The sequence below is a fragment of the Achroia grisella genome, unplaced genomic scaffold, assembly GCF_030625045.1.
Source record: "Achroia grisella isolate CSIRO2021 unplaced genomic scaffold, CSIRO_AGI_Agris_v1 utg474, whole genome shotgun sequence".
NCBI lineage: Eukaryota > Metazoa > Arthropoda > Insecta > Lepidoptera > Pyralidae > Achroia > Achroia grisella.
In genome coordinates, this window is record NW_026712878.1 from 3,115,370 (window position 1) to 3,132,439 (window position 17,070).

The following is a 17,070-nucleotide window of genomic DNA, read 5'->3' on the forward strand; positions in this document are numbered from 1 at the left end:
ACATATTGTATTGATGTTATTATACATATGTTGATGGTCCCTAAAAGTAAATAAAGAAATAAATATTAGTTTACGTTAAATATTGTAGTAGGTATTAACAAAACAATTTGTACTGGAATTAAATTGAAATAATTTTAAATCTCCGAGCAAAATCTATTTACCAAGACATATTTCAGTGAAATCATAATTTCTCACTCAATAAACTCCAACATTTATTAGGGTTGAATTTTATGACGAATTTACGTCTGAATCGTAACCTTTTATGTCCCAAGTACTCTTCCAAATAATAATAATAGAAAGACGATATTTACTACCGACCTATAAAGAAATTTATTCTGTATCGGTTTCAGCATAGCTGTCATTGTTTCCAGCTAGGAATTAATGTCATTTTATTACTGATAATTATTACAGACGATTTTATTTGTGGCTTCTTGAGTATTTTAAACGGAGTTGTCTATACATGTTGTTTTTTTTATTATGTAAATTTTTTTTCAAGACGGCTATTCAGTTGTCTGCAGTCTGCAGTTTTATGCTTCTATAGATTACGGTGACTATGTACCAGATGGGCTGTATGCTTGTTTGCCACCATCATAGTTTAAAAAAATTAGATAAGTCAGATAAGTGTCGCTAATATAAAAGTTCTCATAAATACAAAGGCGAATTTAAGTGCACGTTTGTAACATTTTGAAACTGCCAATAATTAGCTACAATTAAAGAAATTTTCTACAACAAACGTAGTCTAAATTACTCCTTATTACATCAGCTACCTGGCAATAAAAGTACCGTCAAAATCGATCCAGCCGTTTCAGAGATTAGCCGGAACAAACAGACAGACAGACAAAAATTATTAAAAATGTTATTTTATGTATGTAGTAAAAAACGGTTATATCAATATTACAAACAGACACAGCAATTTTATTAATATGTGTGAGCAATACATACGTATGTATGTAGATTAAGATGTTATTATTATTATTATTATTAAATATTGCTTTTATTAAATAATTTCGTTTATTTACAGAGGATGCGTAGGCCTCGCCGCCACCGGTGGCTGACGGTCTCCGTATTCTTCATCGCGTACTCTGTGTTCCAAGCGGCGATGACCTCGTCAACAGCATCGGAACCAGCCAATGACGCCAACCCTGAACCGTCGGAGAAAAAAACTACTCCCATAGACAAGGAATTAGATAAAGGTACTTTACTTACTTTTTTCTGAATTAGTATTGGAACTGAATTTTATGGAAACCGCAAATTTTTTTACGATCACTTCAGACGTTCTGTTTAGTCGTAATTGTATCAAACAAACAGACAAGTAACAACCTTTATTAATTAAAAGGTTATTAATATTAGTACGTACGCATGTATCCTCTTGATATATCCGTATTTTCTTATTGAATATTCCCAATTACTTACATACTCGTATAATTGAAGTATAAGAAAAATAGTAGCAGCTACGTGCTCGAAATTATCTATCGCTCCATGTCAATATTGTTAATATCTGGTGTGCTAATTCCGATTTGCAGTATGAGATGTGTCTTTTAAAATGCAATATTTTAACCATTTGTAGTATCAATGCTATGTGTAGTGTCAACAGGAGGGGAGGAGATAAGTGTGGACACACTTATCTCACTCTCTATCTCTTTTGACACTTATCCCCTATCCTAGGGGTATGACGGATTATTCTCTGATGTTCATATATGACTGACACCACTTTTTTATAGTATCTGGGATTATATAACATTCAAAATCATGTATAAATCAAATTTTCTCAGCCTCTACAAAAGAAGAAAAAATATCAAATGAGGGAACTGATGAAAAAAAGGAACCAGCAAAAGAAGAATCCAAAGCAGATGATAAAGACGAAGAGAAAGCGGAGAATACGGATAATGGGGACAACGAGGAGTCTGCTGTAGAAGAAGAGGAAGATGAAGATGATAAGAAGAAAATGAAAGATGCAGGCTATAAAGAGGTTAATAGAAAATATCTAAGCTTATTTAAGGAAATTGTCTTAATAATACAAAAGGCTTTATTAATAGAATTCATCGAGTCTTAACACGAATAAATCTATGGTAAATAAGGTCAACTCGTGACTACGGCTGGTGTAAACTACTCGAAACATTGAGAGACGTATTTACCTCATTTACCACAAAGCTATTTGTGTTAAAATCCAATTATCTAAGTTAATTACGAGTATGTATACTAAACACAAAAGTTTAAAAATAACTAATACAAAATGCTGAACTTTCGCGGAAGGGAACGTAAATGGTATCGCGATCTTTTAGGTTTTAAGGTGAAATGGTGAAATCCTTGTTAAATAGCATGAAGTGCAAAGAAGAAAACTATTTGGTAATTCACTAAAGTTTACTTGTAACTATATTTTCACCCTGCCTTCCGATGGTCACAGGTTCGATTCCTCGCACATATTAGTACTGCAAACATTTGTATTCGTAATAGTGATTGTTTCTTTATGTATTTCTACTACCATTAGGTCTTCCATTTCATTATAATTGATTTATAATGAAATGGAAGACTTAATGGTATGCATTTTAGGTTTCTATTTTTTATATTCCAGACTGAAGAGACTGCCAAGATTAGAGAGAAGGAGAGACAGGAAAATTTACGACCAGCGGTCCCAACCCTCCATCCACTTAGAGATAACTGCACACCGCCAGCTATTGAACAGGTATTATTTTAAATATTATAAATTTTAGATTAGGGATAATAATTGCACTCATCTGTTTACCTATTTCTACCGCCAAGCAGCTTAAAATTAAAGAATACAGAGGTATCATGATCATAGGTCGGAAAATAGCAATGCATGAGGATATCATGTTCACATTTATTTTATCTTAATAAATATAAAGTTAAATTCCACAAGTATGACGTCGCGTCGACTAGTTCACATCTAAAAATATGTATAATATAAAACAAACAAATTTAACAATATTAAACAAAACGCCAATCCAAGTAATGATAAGTGATATCCACCAAATAAACACTGTACATCACAAAACCACATCTCATATTTTGTACTGTACTTACACAATATTCTTATCTCGCTATTTATTTTGTTTCTTCCAGTTTCCAAGACCTTTGATGGGCCAAACCGCTCGCAGACACGGCGGGCTTATCATCCATATCTTGGTTGCCGTGTTCACGTTCATCGGCCTTGCCATAGTCTGCGATGAGTACTTCGTGTCCAGCCTTGACAGGATCTGTGAAGGTCAGGTTTTTTACAGTGTAACTTAAACCTTTATATTTTTTTACATGGACAATAGCACTCAATTAAAAATGACCAGTCGTATGCTTTCAACTGTAATTTCGAAACTAATATTTGTGACTTATTTTTCTCTAGAATAAAATAGAAAATTATTTATTCAAATAAACTAACTTACATTGAAGCACTTCTTAATAGTGATCACAAATTATTTTAATCTCTTCCTCCTACGGAAAGATCAATCACGAGAAGAACGAGCAAGAATCTTGCGCGTTGCAATTTTAAATAATTTAAAACTGTATTAAATTTTTAACTTTACATTTTTAATTGTAATGTATCAATACAAACTACCAACTAACAGAGAGAGAGAGAGAGAGAGAGAGAGAGAGAAATAAGATGTATATTTCTAGAGAAGTAACATTATAAAGAACAAGACTGGACATATTCTGCGTTTTCCTAATGCTTGCGTAATTTTTTGTTTTTGATGATATTAATTTAATGTTCTATATTCTATAATGGCTGATTCATAAAAGGTCTGATTAAAATAAATTAACTGATCTCGAAGTATAATGTTGTTTTTTTGCTATCACATCAACATGTACATTTATATAATAATGCAGAGACGTATATGATTACATAAATAAATAAATTATCCACAGAACTGAAACTGGCGCCTGATGTGGCCGGTGCTACGTTCATGGCGGCCGGCAGCTCGGCACCAGAGTTGGCTACTGTTGTCATCGGCGTGTTTTGTGCTCAAGATGATATCGGTACGTGATAATTGAGGAAACTGACTGCCGATGCAACTTTATATTTGTATAAAATAAACCACTATGGTTGAAGTTGAAGGGAGTTGTTTCTGCAAAATTTTGCTGGGTCTGCAATGGCTCTATCGTTCTCTTACTTGATCTTTGACAGCAAAATTCAGATACGACGGCTAATAGGAACCGGTGGAAGATGCCGATACTGCGCCGTTCACAAATATTGGTTAATACAAACATGGACTAAAACAAGTAAATCGAATTCATTCGAAAGACAACGATAATATCTCTTACAATGTTGAATTCATATATCTGGTTTCGAAGGTATATAATTTGTTTTTGTTACAGGCGTGTCCGGCGTAATAGGTTCGGCGGTGTTCAACATAATGTTCGTGATATCGGTGTGCGCGCTGTGCGCCGGCACCGTGTCGCACCTCAACTGGTGGCCGCTTTGCAGGGACTGTTTCTTCTACGCCGTCTCCATACTGGTCATGCTGTGCACCATTGCTAACGGATATGTGTCTTGGTAAGCCTATCCATGCCTCCATCATCATCATTCTTACATAGTATAGAATAAAATCGCTGTCGCTGTCTGTCGCTATGTAGGTATCTTTAAAACTACGCAACGGATTTTGAAGCGGTTTTTTTAATAGGTAGAGTGATTCTAGAGGAAGGTTTATATATAATACATGGACACCCGTGCGAAAGTCTGTCTGTCTATTTCTAAATTTATTACTGTCGTAAAAACAAGCAATATTAAAATTCAATAAGGGAAAATCTTTGTGATTGGCGCTCACGCTCACGAGCTCATCTTTTTCTTCTCTATATAACGAACTGAATTTTCATATTCGAAATCGATCAAGGCAAAGTACTATTTTTGTTTAATCATCCAAATTATAGTTTTTATTAAACTTAACGAATAAATTCAAGATATTAAAAATAACTAATTTTTACATCCTGTCATTTACTATTCACGACTTAAACGGATTGTAATGAAATTTACCATAAAGGAGTATTGACGAATGTAGGCTAGATTATCTTTTATTTCAAGGATTAAACTGGGAAGGAGTAAATTATTGTATCTAGATATAGACATGTTGTTTATTTATTTATTTATTTCGAAACCAAAACCACTAGTCCTAAATGTCTGGTGAATTTGCTACAATGCACCAACTGATCTTCCCCTAGTGCCCTGCCAGCATATACTGGTGCCAGCACAGGCTGGTGTATTCCATTATTATTCATTAAAATTTTATATGTCATTATTATTATTTACATACATTTTAATTCATATTATATTTAATATTATTTTCCTTCAGCGTCAATATATATCTGTTATTTTGTTTTACTTTTCTCCTGCTTGCATCTTACCTGATACGATATATAAATCCTTTTTATTTAAATCCCTAAGGTTGCCTTGAAAAGATCGCTTTCAGCAATACTGCTGCCTTGTTATATCTACCTATATTCTCTCTAAAGTTTTCAATTATTTTCTTTGCAGGCCGGAAGCTCTATTCATGCTGATAATGTATGGCGTGTACTGCATCGCCTTGCGCTTCAACACAGCACTGGAGCAATGGGCGATGAAGCTGCCGTTGCCGTTCAAACTGCCGACAAGGGAGGAGCAGGCCGCATTAGTTACTTACAAGTAAGTTTTAGGAGTTAACCGGTATTGCCAAAAACAATAGCATTTGGTTAAAAAAATTACATAATAGTGTATAGTAAAGTCTTCGAGTGGCGACCACGGACCGGAAGACACAGCGTGGGAAGGCCTCCAGCAAGGTGGACCGCCGATCTGATCAAGATCGCTGGAAGGCATTAGATGCGAGCACCGCAGGACCGATTGTGGAGATCTTTGGAGGAGGCCTATGTTCAAAAGTGGACGTCTTTTGGGCTGCGATGATGATGATGATGATGTTGAAAAAAATAACATCAATATAAATGTACTAGTTGAGTTTATGACGGCCTATCTATATTCACTGACGGTCACAGTGGTCTAGCGTTTTAGCACATCGCTCTCACAATACATACATTTGTATTTATAACTATGATTATTTGTATAAATCTGAGAGTTTTTATGCATATTATGTATTTACAAAAAAAAATGAACTATGTATTTGTATCAGTTGTCTAATACCCATAACACAAGCTCTAGCTAGCTTAGCTTGGAACTAGATGGCGCTGTGTGAATGTTCTGAGATTTTAACTTTAGTATGATATGATTTATAATAAATAAATAAAAGGAAGATTAGATAACGAGGAATGCGTCTCCAGATGAATTAATTAATAAATATCGAAACATACTTTCACAACTATAACTATCTCTTTAGTTTACTGAAGCAAATCGAACTCGCTACTTTCCTTTACTTTCATTCACGTAACTTTATCTTCACCAGTTTGAAGATAAAGTTACGCGAATTTAATGGAAAATGGAAATCAGTGTTTTATATTTTACAATTACTTTATTTGTATCACAGTGCCGCAAGATAAATGTATGTAATTATTCTAAATTAATTACAAATCAAAGCTGTCTGCTTACTTTGTCTTACATATTTTAACCGCCAAGTACCTACTATAGTTTGCTTTATACGCTATGTTCGGTTTAATACATTTACATTAAAATTTTGTTTGTTAATAATATAATAATAATAATAATAATAATCTTTATTAAATTCAGAAGGATCGTTACAATATTATTTATACAATAGGTACACATTTCAGACAATATCAATCCTTTCAGTATTTATGTGTAGTCCTAATAATAATAATATAGTAATATATTGAATATATTTAGAAAATACTCAGACAGATACAAACAATCATATTTATGAATACGAATATTTGTACCGTGCGAGGAATTGAACCCTTGAACATCGGAAGTAAGGCGGTCTGCTAAACTGAGACCGTGGGCAATCCAGGCTTATGTAGATCAGATAGTAGACCAGTTTAGGTCATTTATATCAAGCAAAAAAAGAAAAAATATAGATTTTTTTACTATTTCGACTAGCACCTATAAATCTATTACTCGTATTTTTATATTATCTTTTTCACAGTCATAACATATTCATATAGGACATTTTGGTCTCTTATGCAAATCGTACTTTATATATAGATATACAGTGCGAGACATCAAAATTAAAAAAATAGTTTTATACCAGTTTTCCTATAATCTAAACTTTTTCAACACAGCTTTATTAAGTTTCAGAGAATTACTTATAACTGTCATGAAATCATGTACTATTATTATTATTAACTTAATATACTTGTTATTTCTAGGAGCGCAGGTGCCCAGCCCCCAGCTAGTGCGCCAGGAGTCGAAGGCCAGTACACACAGATGGAAGGACAGACCAAAGAAACACCAATACAAAATGCACGTAAGTAGCTAGTAGTTTCAAAACGTTTAACAAATTATGAGTTTCCTCACTACACTAAAAAAGAAAGTGATAAAAATTATGAAATGCGTCAATTGACTTTTCTCGTTCAAGACTTAACGATCTTCAATAGAATAGATTATTAATTATTAGAATAGAATAGAATTGTTTATTAAAATAAACTTACATTGACGCACTTTTAAATAGTCATTACTTATTTTATCTGTCATCAATATTTATTTAGCTCTTCCGTAACACTAGTGAACAATTTTGCTTCGGGGACTGAAGTGTTCAGGTTACAGCTGCCGATGGATTAGCAGCCTTTATATTATATTATACATTCCTTCAACCGCGATCAGGAGCGCACGCTTTTTAGCGGGAAAGCCAGCGCGCGCATTCGGAAGTTTGCGCACAAATACATAATGTATTTGAAAGTGTATATGAAACATACATTGTACATGGAAATCATCCAGACCGATACAAACAATCATACTTATGAATACAAATGTTTATATCGTGCGACGAATCGAACTTCAGACAATCAGAAGTCGGTGTGCATCTAATCACTAGTCCACCGAGGCCGTCAATTAAATTGTAGATAGAATTTGACTTACCATAAACATCTGTATTAGATATGAATTTGGATCGGTTTTGGTATGTCAAAGAGGTTTACTTCCTTTCTTTTTTTCTGAGATTAATTGTTTTTTTTTAATAAGATTTTTTTAATTTCCAGCATACCACCCAGATGGCGCATATGACAACGCGGCGTACAACGCTGACCCTACCCAGGCCTGGGACCCGAATGCTATGTGGGACCCAAACAATGCTTGGTCAGAGGTAAAAAAAAACTATAATCATTCCACTGGTATTGCCGAGTAACTTTTTCAAAAGAGAGATAGCCTATATACTATTACCAGCAGTCCAGCCAGTTTGTTATAGAGTTTCTTTTCGAACGAGTTTTCCAGCGTTTTGCATATGCTTATGTCCTTTATTTTCGTAATCTTCTTCCAATATATATTAAGATGGTATCGTTTTCATCGCAATATATGTATGAGAAAGGAAGGAGATTTATTGAGAAGGTTGAGGAAACGGTATTTCTTAGTCGGTCTTCTACCATCATCGCACTAAACTATTATACATATATTAATTATAGTAAGTCAGGTCAGTCAGTATAGTCAGGTCAGTTAGCCCATCGTGACAAATTCACTAGTAATTTATCATGATAGTTTCCAGGGGGAATCTCGTGGAAGTCAACCTGACATGGTACAAGTAGTAATGTTATTATCTACAGCAGTCACAGCCGGCCGCCGCTCCTCCGTCAGCTGGGTGGAACACGGAAGGCTACGGAGCTCCGCAGCAGCCGGAACAGACGCAACAGCAATCTGTGCAGTCGCCTACACAAGCACCGCAACCCCAACCAGCACCACAGGTACCTACAGCAATATGATAGAAAACTACACTCCCATACCACTCACTGCTAGACTGGTAGCTCTGGTAATCTGGTCGACACTAAGTTTTATAAGACTAAACTTCTCTTAGAACCTTCTTCATAAAACCAAGCTCCAATTGCCTGGTAGCACTAGCCTATACCAGCCTACTAGCCGAATAGTCAATACCAGGCTTTAAAGATATATCCGAACTCAATTCACTACCTGATGATGCCTCGTTTAGAGACGAAACACGTGACGCAATATGGGTGTAGATCCACTAACGGTCGGAATTTCATCACTAATAGAACGTAACGCTTCGAATAGCCCTGGTCAGGTTTCCGCACTGAATATTTGTGGTCTCCCACATACTACTTGTAACGGAATTAAACAAAATAATATAATTCATTAGGTAAGTAATGAGTTTCTCGGTATTTAATGGATGCAAAATCAATACGAGCTAAAAGTCAGGCTTTCTCAAAGACTATTTAATCATTTGCATTCCCGAGTTAGTACTACTTACTTAGGTATTGTCAGTTGCTTGCGATTTCAGTTGCGTAAAAAAAATATTTTATATCTAAATTTCTTATTATAATCCTTGTAATTACTTATAGTAAGTATGGCAAACCGCTCTAATATCTACAATTGAATGTTTGTAAAATATTTTACAATTACGTAGTTTCTACAGTAATAACGGATATAATTTTTTTATAAGACAACTGCACTAGCGACTTAAAGTAATTCTCTAGTAATTCAGCATATAAATGCTGCATGCATATAAATGCTGCAAGCATATAAATGCTGCAAGCGCCTTTGGGTCGGGTACGAAACAGAATAATTTTACTTGATGTCTTGTCAATTATAAATTTTATTGTATAAATTAATTAAATATTTTGTTTGATATTACGTAGAGAAATATATGTTTAGTGTTATGAAGTCAATGATGTTGATCATTTCAGCCCGTTCAGCCGGCATACTACAAAGCGAAGGAATACAATCCTGAGACTGCCGTCGATCCACTCGTCAAGCCAGTTGGTGCAAGTAAGTAACGCGACATTTTTTCCTCTTACTAATATAAATTTAGTTTTCTTTGCGTTTGAATAACTTTCCTTATGAAACAATTGACAAACATTCCTTACAAAACAACAAACTGGACTCACGGGGGAGTCATACGAATGCCACAAAGACCAACTAGGGACTAAAGGATAAAACTAGTAAGAAACGGCGAATTTGTCCCAACAATAAATACCCCTTTATTTTCATTTAGTGTTTTTGGCTAAAAATGTAGATTCGTACTACTCAAATACAGGACAGAAGGGTTTGGAAATGTCAGGTAATATTATGTTATCTGTGGTAATACTATCCTTCTTTAGTCAGCACAAACCCTTAACCTTTACTAAGTAATATTATGTTATCTGTGCCCTTACCTTTGGTTCAGATATATTATATTATTTTGTACACACAGAATGATAATGTACATATGGCGGACTTAATGCCTATGATATTCTTTACCAGTCAACAACATACACTCTCTGATCGCGATTTTGTTTTAAAACCAATCACTGTATTCCAGGCAATAGAAAGCATAATAAAAATAAAACAGGTAAGAAGTGATTTTTCCTAATTAGTTAATTTAATTTAACTCCGGTATTATCCAGACAATCTGCAACTGGCGTGCTGGTACGTGGCGTTCCCGATCCACTGGTCGTGCCGTCACACGATGCCCGACTGCCGCGGCCGCTGGTACCCCATCACCTTCATCATCTCCATGCTCTGGATATCCTTCTACTCGTACTTCATGGTGTGGATGATTACGATCATTGGTAAGTATATTTTATTGTGTACATATATTTGTAATATTTACTAGGATATAAATAATCAACAGTGTTCTATTATTTTTAAACCTTCGTGTTTAGTACACATTATTATAGCTGCCCCGTGTATTGTCTCTCCATAGGAAACGTGTTGCTAGGAAAATTTTCGTAACAACTGATGTAAATACATTTTAGATACATTTTTTTTATAAAAACATATATTATTATTCCTGATTTTTATTCATAGTAATGTAGGGTCCTACACTAAGGACTTCTAAATATATATAATTCAAAGGTGACTGACATAGTGATCTATCAACGCACAGCCCAAACCACTAGACAGATCGGGCTGAAATTTGGCATGCAGGTAGATGTTATGACGTAGGCATCCGCTAAGAAACGATTTTGATTAATTCTACCCCCAAGGGGATACATTAGGGGATGAAAGTTTGTATAAAACTTTGTCAATTTTAAACCGATCGGGCTGAGACTTTGCATGCATAAAGTTACTATGACGTTGGTATTCCCTAAGGAATGATTTTGATAAATTCCACCCCTTAGGGGATAAGTTACCGCGAGCGAAGCCGCGGGCAAAAGCTAGTTTAAATTAAAACTTGAGTATGGACTGTAACTTCGTATAATAATTGAAATACAGAGAATGAGATGGAATATTGAGCGCGCGTGTAATATTCGGTGGCAAGATCAGAAGCGAGGGTCGGTCGGTGTGGTGCTATTGGCACCCCTCTCGAGCCGCCAGTCGCCAGTCCAGCGAGCCGACGATGTCCGAACAGTACTCCCGATCCAGTGACATTGCGAGGAATTGAACTAGCGACTATTGCAATAGATTGGGTATACTAAACCGATAGACCACAAAAATCGTACAGTAACACGACTAAGTAGTCGTAGTAACGGAAGTCCGTTACTACGACTTTTTCCGTTTCCCTTTTTTGTGCTTGATATGTTGTCATTCCAAGTTGAGGCTACTATTGGTATTTGCATCAGTTGTCTAGTCCTCATAATACAACATCTGCTTATCTTGGGACTAAACGACGTTGTGTGAATTGTCCAGGGTTATTATTAATACTGTATTGTAACTGTGGCCTATATACGTGAACAGCACCACGGACATCACATCATCATGACGACCGGAGTTCATGCCCACGAATGGGCGTAAATTTGTACTGTATTTTTTTGGCGATCCGCAGCGAACACAAATATATAATTTTGTATTTATTTTGTATATAATCTATTAGCTTATATATAATATGTATCATATATATGTGTTATGGTATGTTTATATATTAAATTATTTAAATTATACCACCTTATCGTCTTTGATCAGCGCGATAGTTAACGTTATCTGCCAGAAAATGTCGTAAGGCATTAAGACCGCAATGTATACAATTTTGTAATAATAAATAATTCAAGTGTAGTTTATGTCAAGACATGTCTGAAAGTTCTTTTTAAAAACAAATTTTCAGGTTATACCTTGGGAATCCCGGATACAGTAATGGGTCTGACTTTCGTAGCAGCTGGCGTCTCCGTTCCAGATGCACTCTCATCGCTCGCAGTCATCAAAGAAGGGTAAGGGTGTTTTATTTCTTCGTGTAAGTGTTTCTGGTGATGAGTTCATTACACATTAATAATATGGGGAAACTCTGTGGATGCTACTAGGGCATTTATCGTGCAAAAGAAATGTATAATATATATATATATAATAAATGTATAAGAGCTGTGTGTGATGCCAGAGTAAGAGAAAGTTGTCGATCTCTTTTTAAAAAATTAAACATCCTTTCATTGCCATGTATGTATATTAAAGACATTTGTATATTTGTAAGGGAACATCCTGACTATTTTAAGAAATTAACAGACACAACACTGCGAGTAACGAGACCTAATGATAGACTATACACACCAATGTGTCGATTAGACTTACATAAGAGAAATATATACTGTATGGCAATCAAAGTGTACAACAATCTTCCAAGAGAGATTCAAGAACTGGGGTCTCATACGTTATTCAAACGCAAACTAAAGAATTGGCTGTCACTTGGTAATTTTTACAGTGTCCAAGAATATTTAAGTAACACAAACACCTTCACGTAATTTGCATGCCTGTATGGTAAATATTGCTGATCAATCAATTTCATGTAACATCATCTTAATTATAATACTGTACCAATATTTCGCAAATAAATTATTTCATTTCATTTCACATTAGTATATTACAATGACACTACACCATTACAATACACCGCTTTACTTTCTATAGTCGCGTGTGCAATTCCTCGCACGGTACAGATTTTTGTATTCATGAGTATGATTATTTGTATCGTTCGGGGAGTTTTCTATGTACATTATGTGTGCATATACAAAAAAATATATCTATATATTTATATCAGTTGTCTAGTACAAATAACACAAGCTCTGCTTACTGTGGGACTAGTACAGGTACTAGTCCAGGACGCTGTGTCAATAGTCCAGGGATATTTATTATTATTATTTATTACAATGGATCTTATAGCAGCATATGACGCCATAATGCGATGCCATTCCGCAAGGCTAAAGCGTTATTCTTCCATACCCAGTAATTTCTCTGCTATTGAAGTTTTAAAAAAAAAATACTTTGTACAGATACGGCGATATGGCCGTGTCGAATGCTGTGGGCTCGAACGTGTTCGACATCCTGGTGTGCCTGGGGCTGCCCTGGTTCATCCAAACCGCTATCATCCAGCCCGGCAGCCACGTCAATGTCATCAGCAAAGGTAATAGGAACACAAAAAAATGTTAAATAATGAGACATTTTTTTTTGTGTTCTTTCACGCATTATTGCGCGTATTTAATGTCATTTCACTATTAAAATTTTATTTTACATTAATAATTATGTCTTTGCTGTCTGCATTTATGTCTGCTTTAATATCAGCCATTTTGCAATGGTAATTAATTATTACAAAATGGCGCTAAAACTTCAAGGACGCGGGAATACGTAAGCTGACGGCGCGTGCGGTCTTTCACGTTTTCTTTGACTACATTTTTTCCTCAGTGAAAGGTTATTCGCTCCTAAATTAGTGTACGTATAAAGGCAGCAAATATATATATATATATAAGTAAGAGCACAGACAACAAGTTAACATGTGACACCTTTGACTAATATGTTATGCCTCGATACATACTATGTTATTTTTATTGTCATATCTCATACTCGACATGCAGCTTACCAAACAAGCTAAAGTAAGTGAAACAAAGTGAAAGAGGACAATCAAAAATTATAAATTGGTAAATTAATTCAATTAAATTCAAGAGCTTAATATAAACTAGATTAGAAATTAACCGCATAATTTTGATGATAAAAATATTTTTAAATAAAATTTAATCTCAACTAAAAACAAGAAATATGTAGGTGGGTAATTTTTAACAATAAATTCATTAAAACACTACGTTTTCTAAGATTTAACAGGATGCTTATGAAAAATGAATAATATATAGTTTGCACATTTTCACACAAAAATAGTTTTATTTTAATTGAGAGTTTACATAAGCGGACAAGACCTTCAAAATAAATCTAACAATTAAATTGTACAATTCTAAATATTTACAAATATTAAAAAAAAAACTAGTTACGCAGATTCATATAAAAAATATTTTCCTAGTAACGAAAGCCTGAATAAACTATAAATATATATGTATTTGTTTGTGTACAGGCCTGATCTACTCGACGCTGTCGCTGTTCTCGACGGTGGTGTTCCTCGTGGTGGCGACGCACGCCAACGGCTGGAAGCTGGACCGCAAGTATGGGGCCGTGCTCATGGTGTGGTATTTGCTGTTCATCACACTGGCCAGTTTGTATGAACTTAACGTCTTCGGAGATTTCAACAAGCCCGACTGCATCTCCATCTATTAATATGTAAACTTTAAAAAACGTTCAGTTACAATAACTGCCATTCTTGTCTATGTTGCGGTTCAGTTTTTAAAAATAGAATCGAAAACAACAGCAGACTAAGGAAAATATTTTAATATTATAAAAACATTTTTTTAATTAGAGCTATTCGGTTTAAAATTAGAACAGCAGTGCTTGAAAACATCACATTAAATTATAAAAATTATAAGGTTATTTTACGTTTTCAAAAAAAGAACAAACTGGTTATTCTTATTTCACTTAAAGAAACTATAGGTAGGTGTTAAATTTATTTCTTATTATACTTTTGTATAAAAAGCTAATGTTTTAAAATTATTATTTTTTAAGCGTACCGCTTAGTGATTGGCATACTATTGGAATACTAGCAATTGATTAATGATTAATTGAGCACAGAACAAAAAACTACATGCAATAGTATAGTTTGGCCAAGACCAAGATCTTCATTCTATATAATTCGAAATTATGTAGTTATTACAAACAATCAAAATGACGTCTTGGATACCATAGATCTTGAGAACTGAAGAAGAGAGATAGTATCTCGGGAATTAAACTTTTGCTAGCTAAATGTTGGTACTTAAATGAACTAAGTGTAGATGATACCTATACGTAAATAGGTTAGAAAAATCTGGATGGCCAACGTAAAAAATGGTGTAGTTCCGCACGATGCACTATTTCTTGTGTCTCCAGAATGGCTGGAACACAAAGAAGTAGAAATAAAAAGAGAACGCGTATTAGAAAGAAGAATGACTTCAGAAGAAAGTCATAATTTCACTGGAGAGGTTAAATTTAAAAAGTTTCAACACAGCTCAATGCCATTTGCTCTAGTTTCTTGTTCTGTGCTAACATTAGTGTTATGGAAGTAAAGTTTCTGTTCCTAAATTACTTTTCGTCCAACTATTTAAATTTAGTTTATACTATTATATAAGTATTATTAGATTTAATGTTTTCTAACGCCATGTCTTATGATCAGTAAAACATCGATGTTATTATCAATTGCGTAATATTTGTATATATTGTTCTATTCTCTTGCTATGCTCATCCAGCCCCGGATCTAGGGTGAGGAAACACGGGTCTATACCTCGGGCGGCAAGTTCTGGGGGCGGCTTTTTCACGCGGAACTTGGCAGATGAATATACAACTCATCGTTTTTGATGCATTCATGACAACTTGATGACTGACAGATGGACGGACAAATGGGTCCATCCATTTGTCCGTCCATCTGTCAGTCATGAGGACAAATTGTTTGTGTTTAATGCATTTGAAAATCATGATATAATCGTTAAAAAGTCACAATAATCAACAGCAATACTAATTGCATAAATTGTATGTTAATATGTATATTGCAAAAATATTCGCCGGACGGAAAAGGCAGGGAAGGGTTGGAGCATTTTTTAGTTTTTGCTGCGCCTCAAAAAAATGAAGATCCAGGGCTGCACTCAATAGATATTTATTCAAAGCTACGCTAAAAGGCATTGTATAAATTCATTATCAAAATTATTTTAGTGTCACACATAACTTGTTAATAAGTATTGGTAACTAGATACATTCTTATATACAATTATATGTTGATTTGCGATGATCTGACAAAATTTCTCAATTTAATTGAATGATTTGTTATTGATTACATAGTTATTTATTAAACAATGAAACTATTCGATAGTTGAATTGGATTCGTATGGGAAACCCTATCATTAGCGAAAGCATGAGGTTCCCTGGTTGTGATAAGAGTGGGGGTGTGGTAGGATTGCCAACTTTTTTTGACAAAAAAACGTATAAACTGGTTTGAATAGGAAAAAAAAAGTATTAGGAAATATAAAAGAAGTATTTTTCAATTTGACAAATATAACAACTCACAATTGGCATGTAACATTTCGTTCAGTAATTATAAATCGTTAAGTTCCCATAATGAAAATACTCATTATTTATTATAGTTTTAAGCATCACAGTAAAGGTTGGAAATAAAGTATTTTTGCATACTTTATTTGTATGTAAAAGTATAAAGTATACCAAAAATAAAGTAGGATACGTTATTATAAAGTATGGTTGGCAACCCTAGGGTGTGGTAACGCTTGAATATTATGCACCCCGCAAACCTAATCACTGCGACTCGCTTATTCGGTCTACACATATTTAAAGATAAATAATGTAGTAACAAGTCTATATATTTAACTTTAATACTTAAATTGGGCAATGAAAAAGTTACAGCATAATATACCTACATGTCTATCGAATAATGGTGCTTGACAGAAAAGTCAAACAAATAATTTTTGCAATTTATTTTATTTTATCTTTCAAGATATTTTGATTATTATTCATGAAATGTAGTGAATCTCTTATCTCGTATATTAAATAAATATTATATAATATTTACATACCAAATTATATAAATATTGTAAAATGTATCTTATAGAGTTTATAACCTTATGACTTATGCTGTGTATTATTAAAATAATAGATAAACGTTGTCTATTATTAAAAAGGCTTAAGTCATGGCATAAAAAGGCTTATTATGAATTTTATTTGCAATATTTAAAAGTCTAGATTTCTTGCAATTTTATATGGAG

General features: G+C 34.2%; 1 protein-coding gene across 1 annotated transcript; it reads left to right on the plus strand.

Moving 5' to 3' along the window:
• Window positions 1–1,015: 1,015 nt before the first annotated feature.
• Window positions 1,016–14,491, plus strand: LOC131845542 (probable sodium/potassium/calcium exchanger CG1090; the record flags this gene model as incomplete). The annotated part of the gene is made up of 15 exons (XM_059194611.1): window positions 1,016–1,193; window positions 1,773–1,969; window positions 2,573–2,683; window positions 3,082–3,223; window positions 3,877–3,987; window positions 4,327–4,504; window positions 5,480–5,626; window positions 7,255–7,352; window positions 8,083–8,186; window positions 8,644–8,778; window positions 9,736–9,817; window positions 10,435–10,599; window positions 12,072–12,174; window positions 13,225–13,355; window positions 14,292–14,491. Coding segments are annotated over 15 exons (2,082 nt in total), but the record flags the coding sequence as incomplete, so codon positions are not given.
• Between the last annotated feature and the right edge of the window lie 2,579 nt (window positions 14,492–17,070).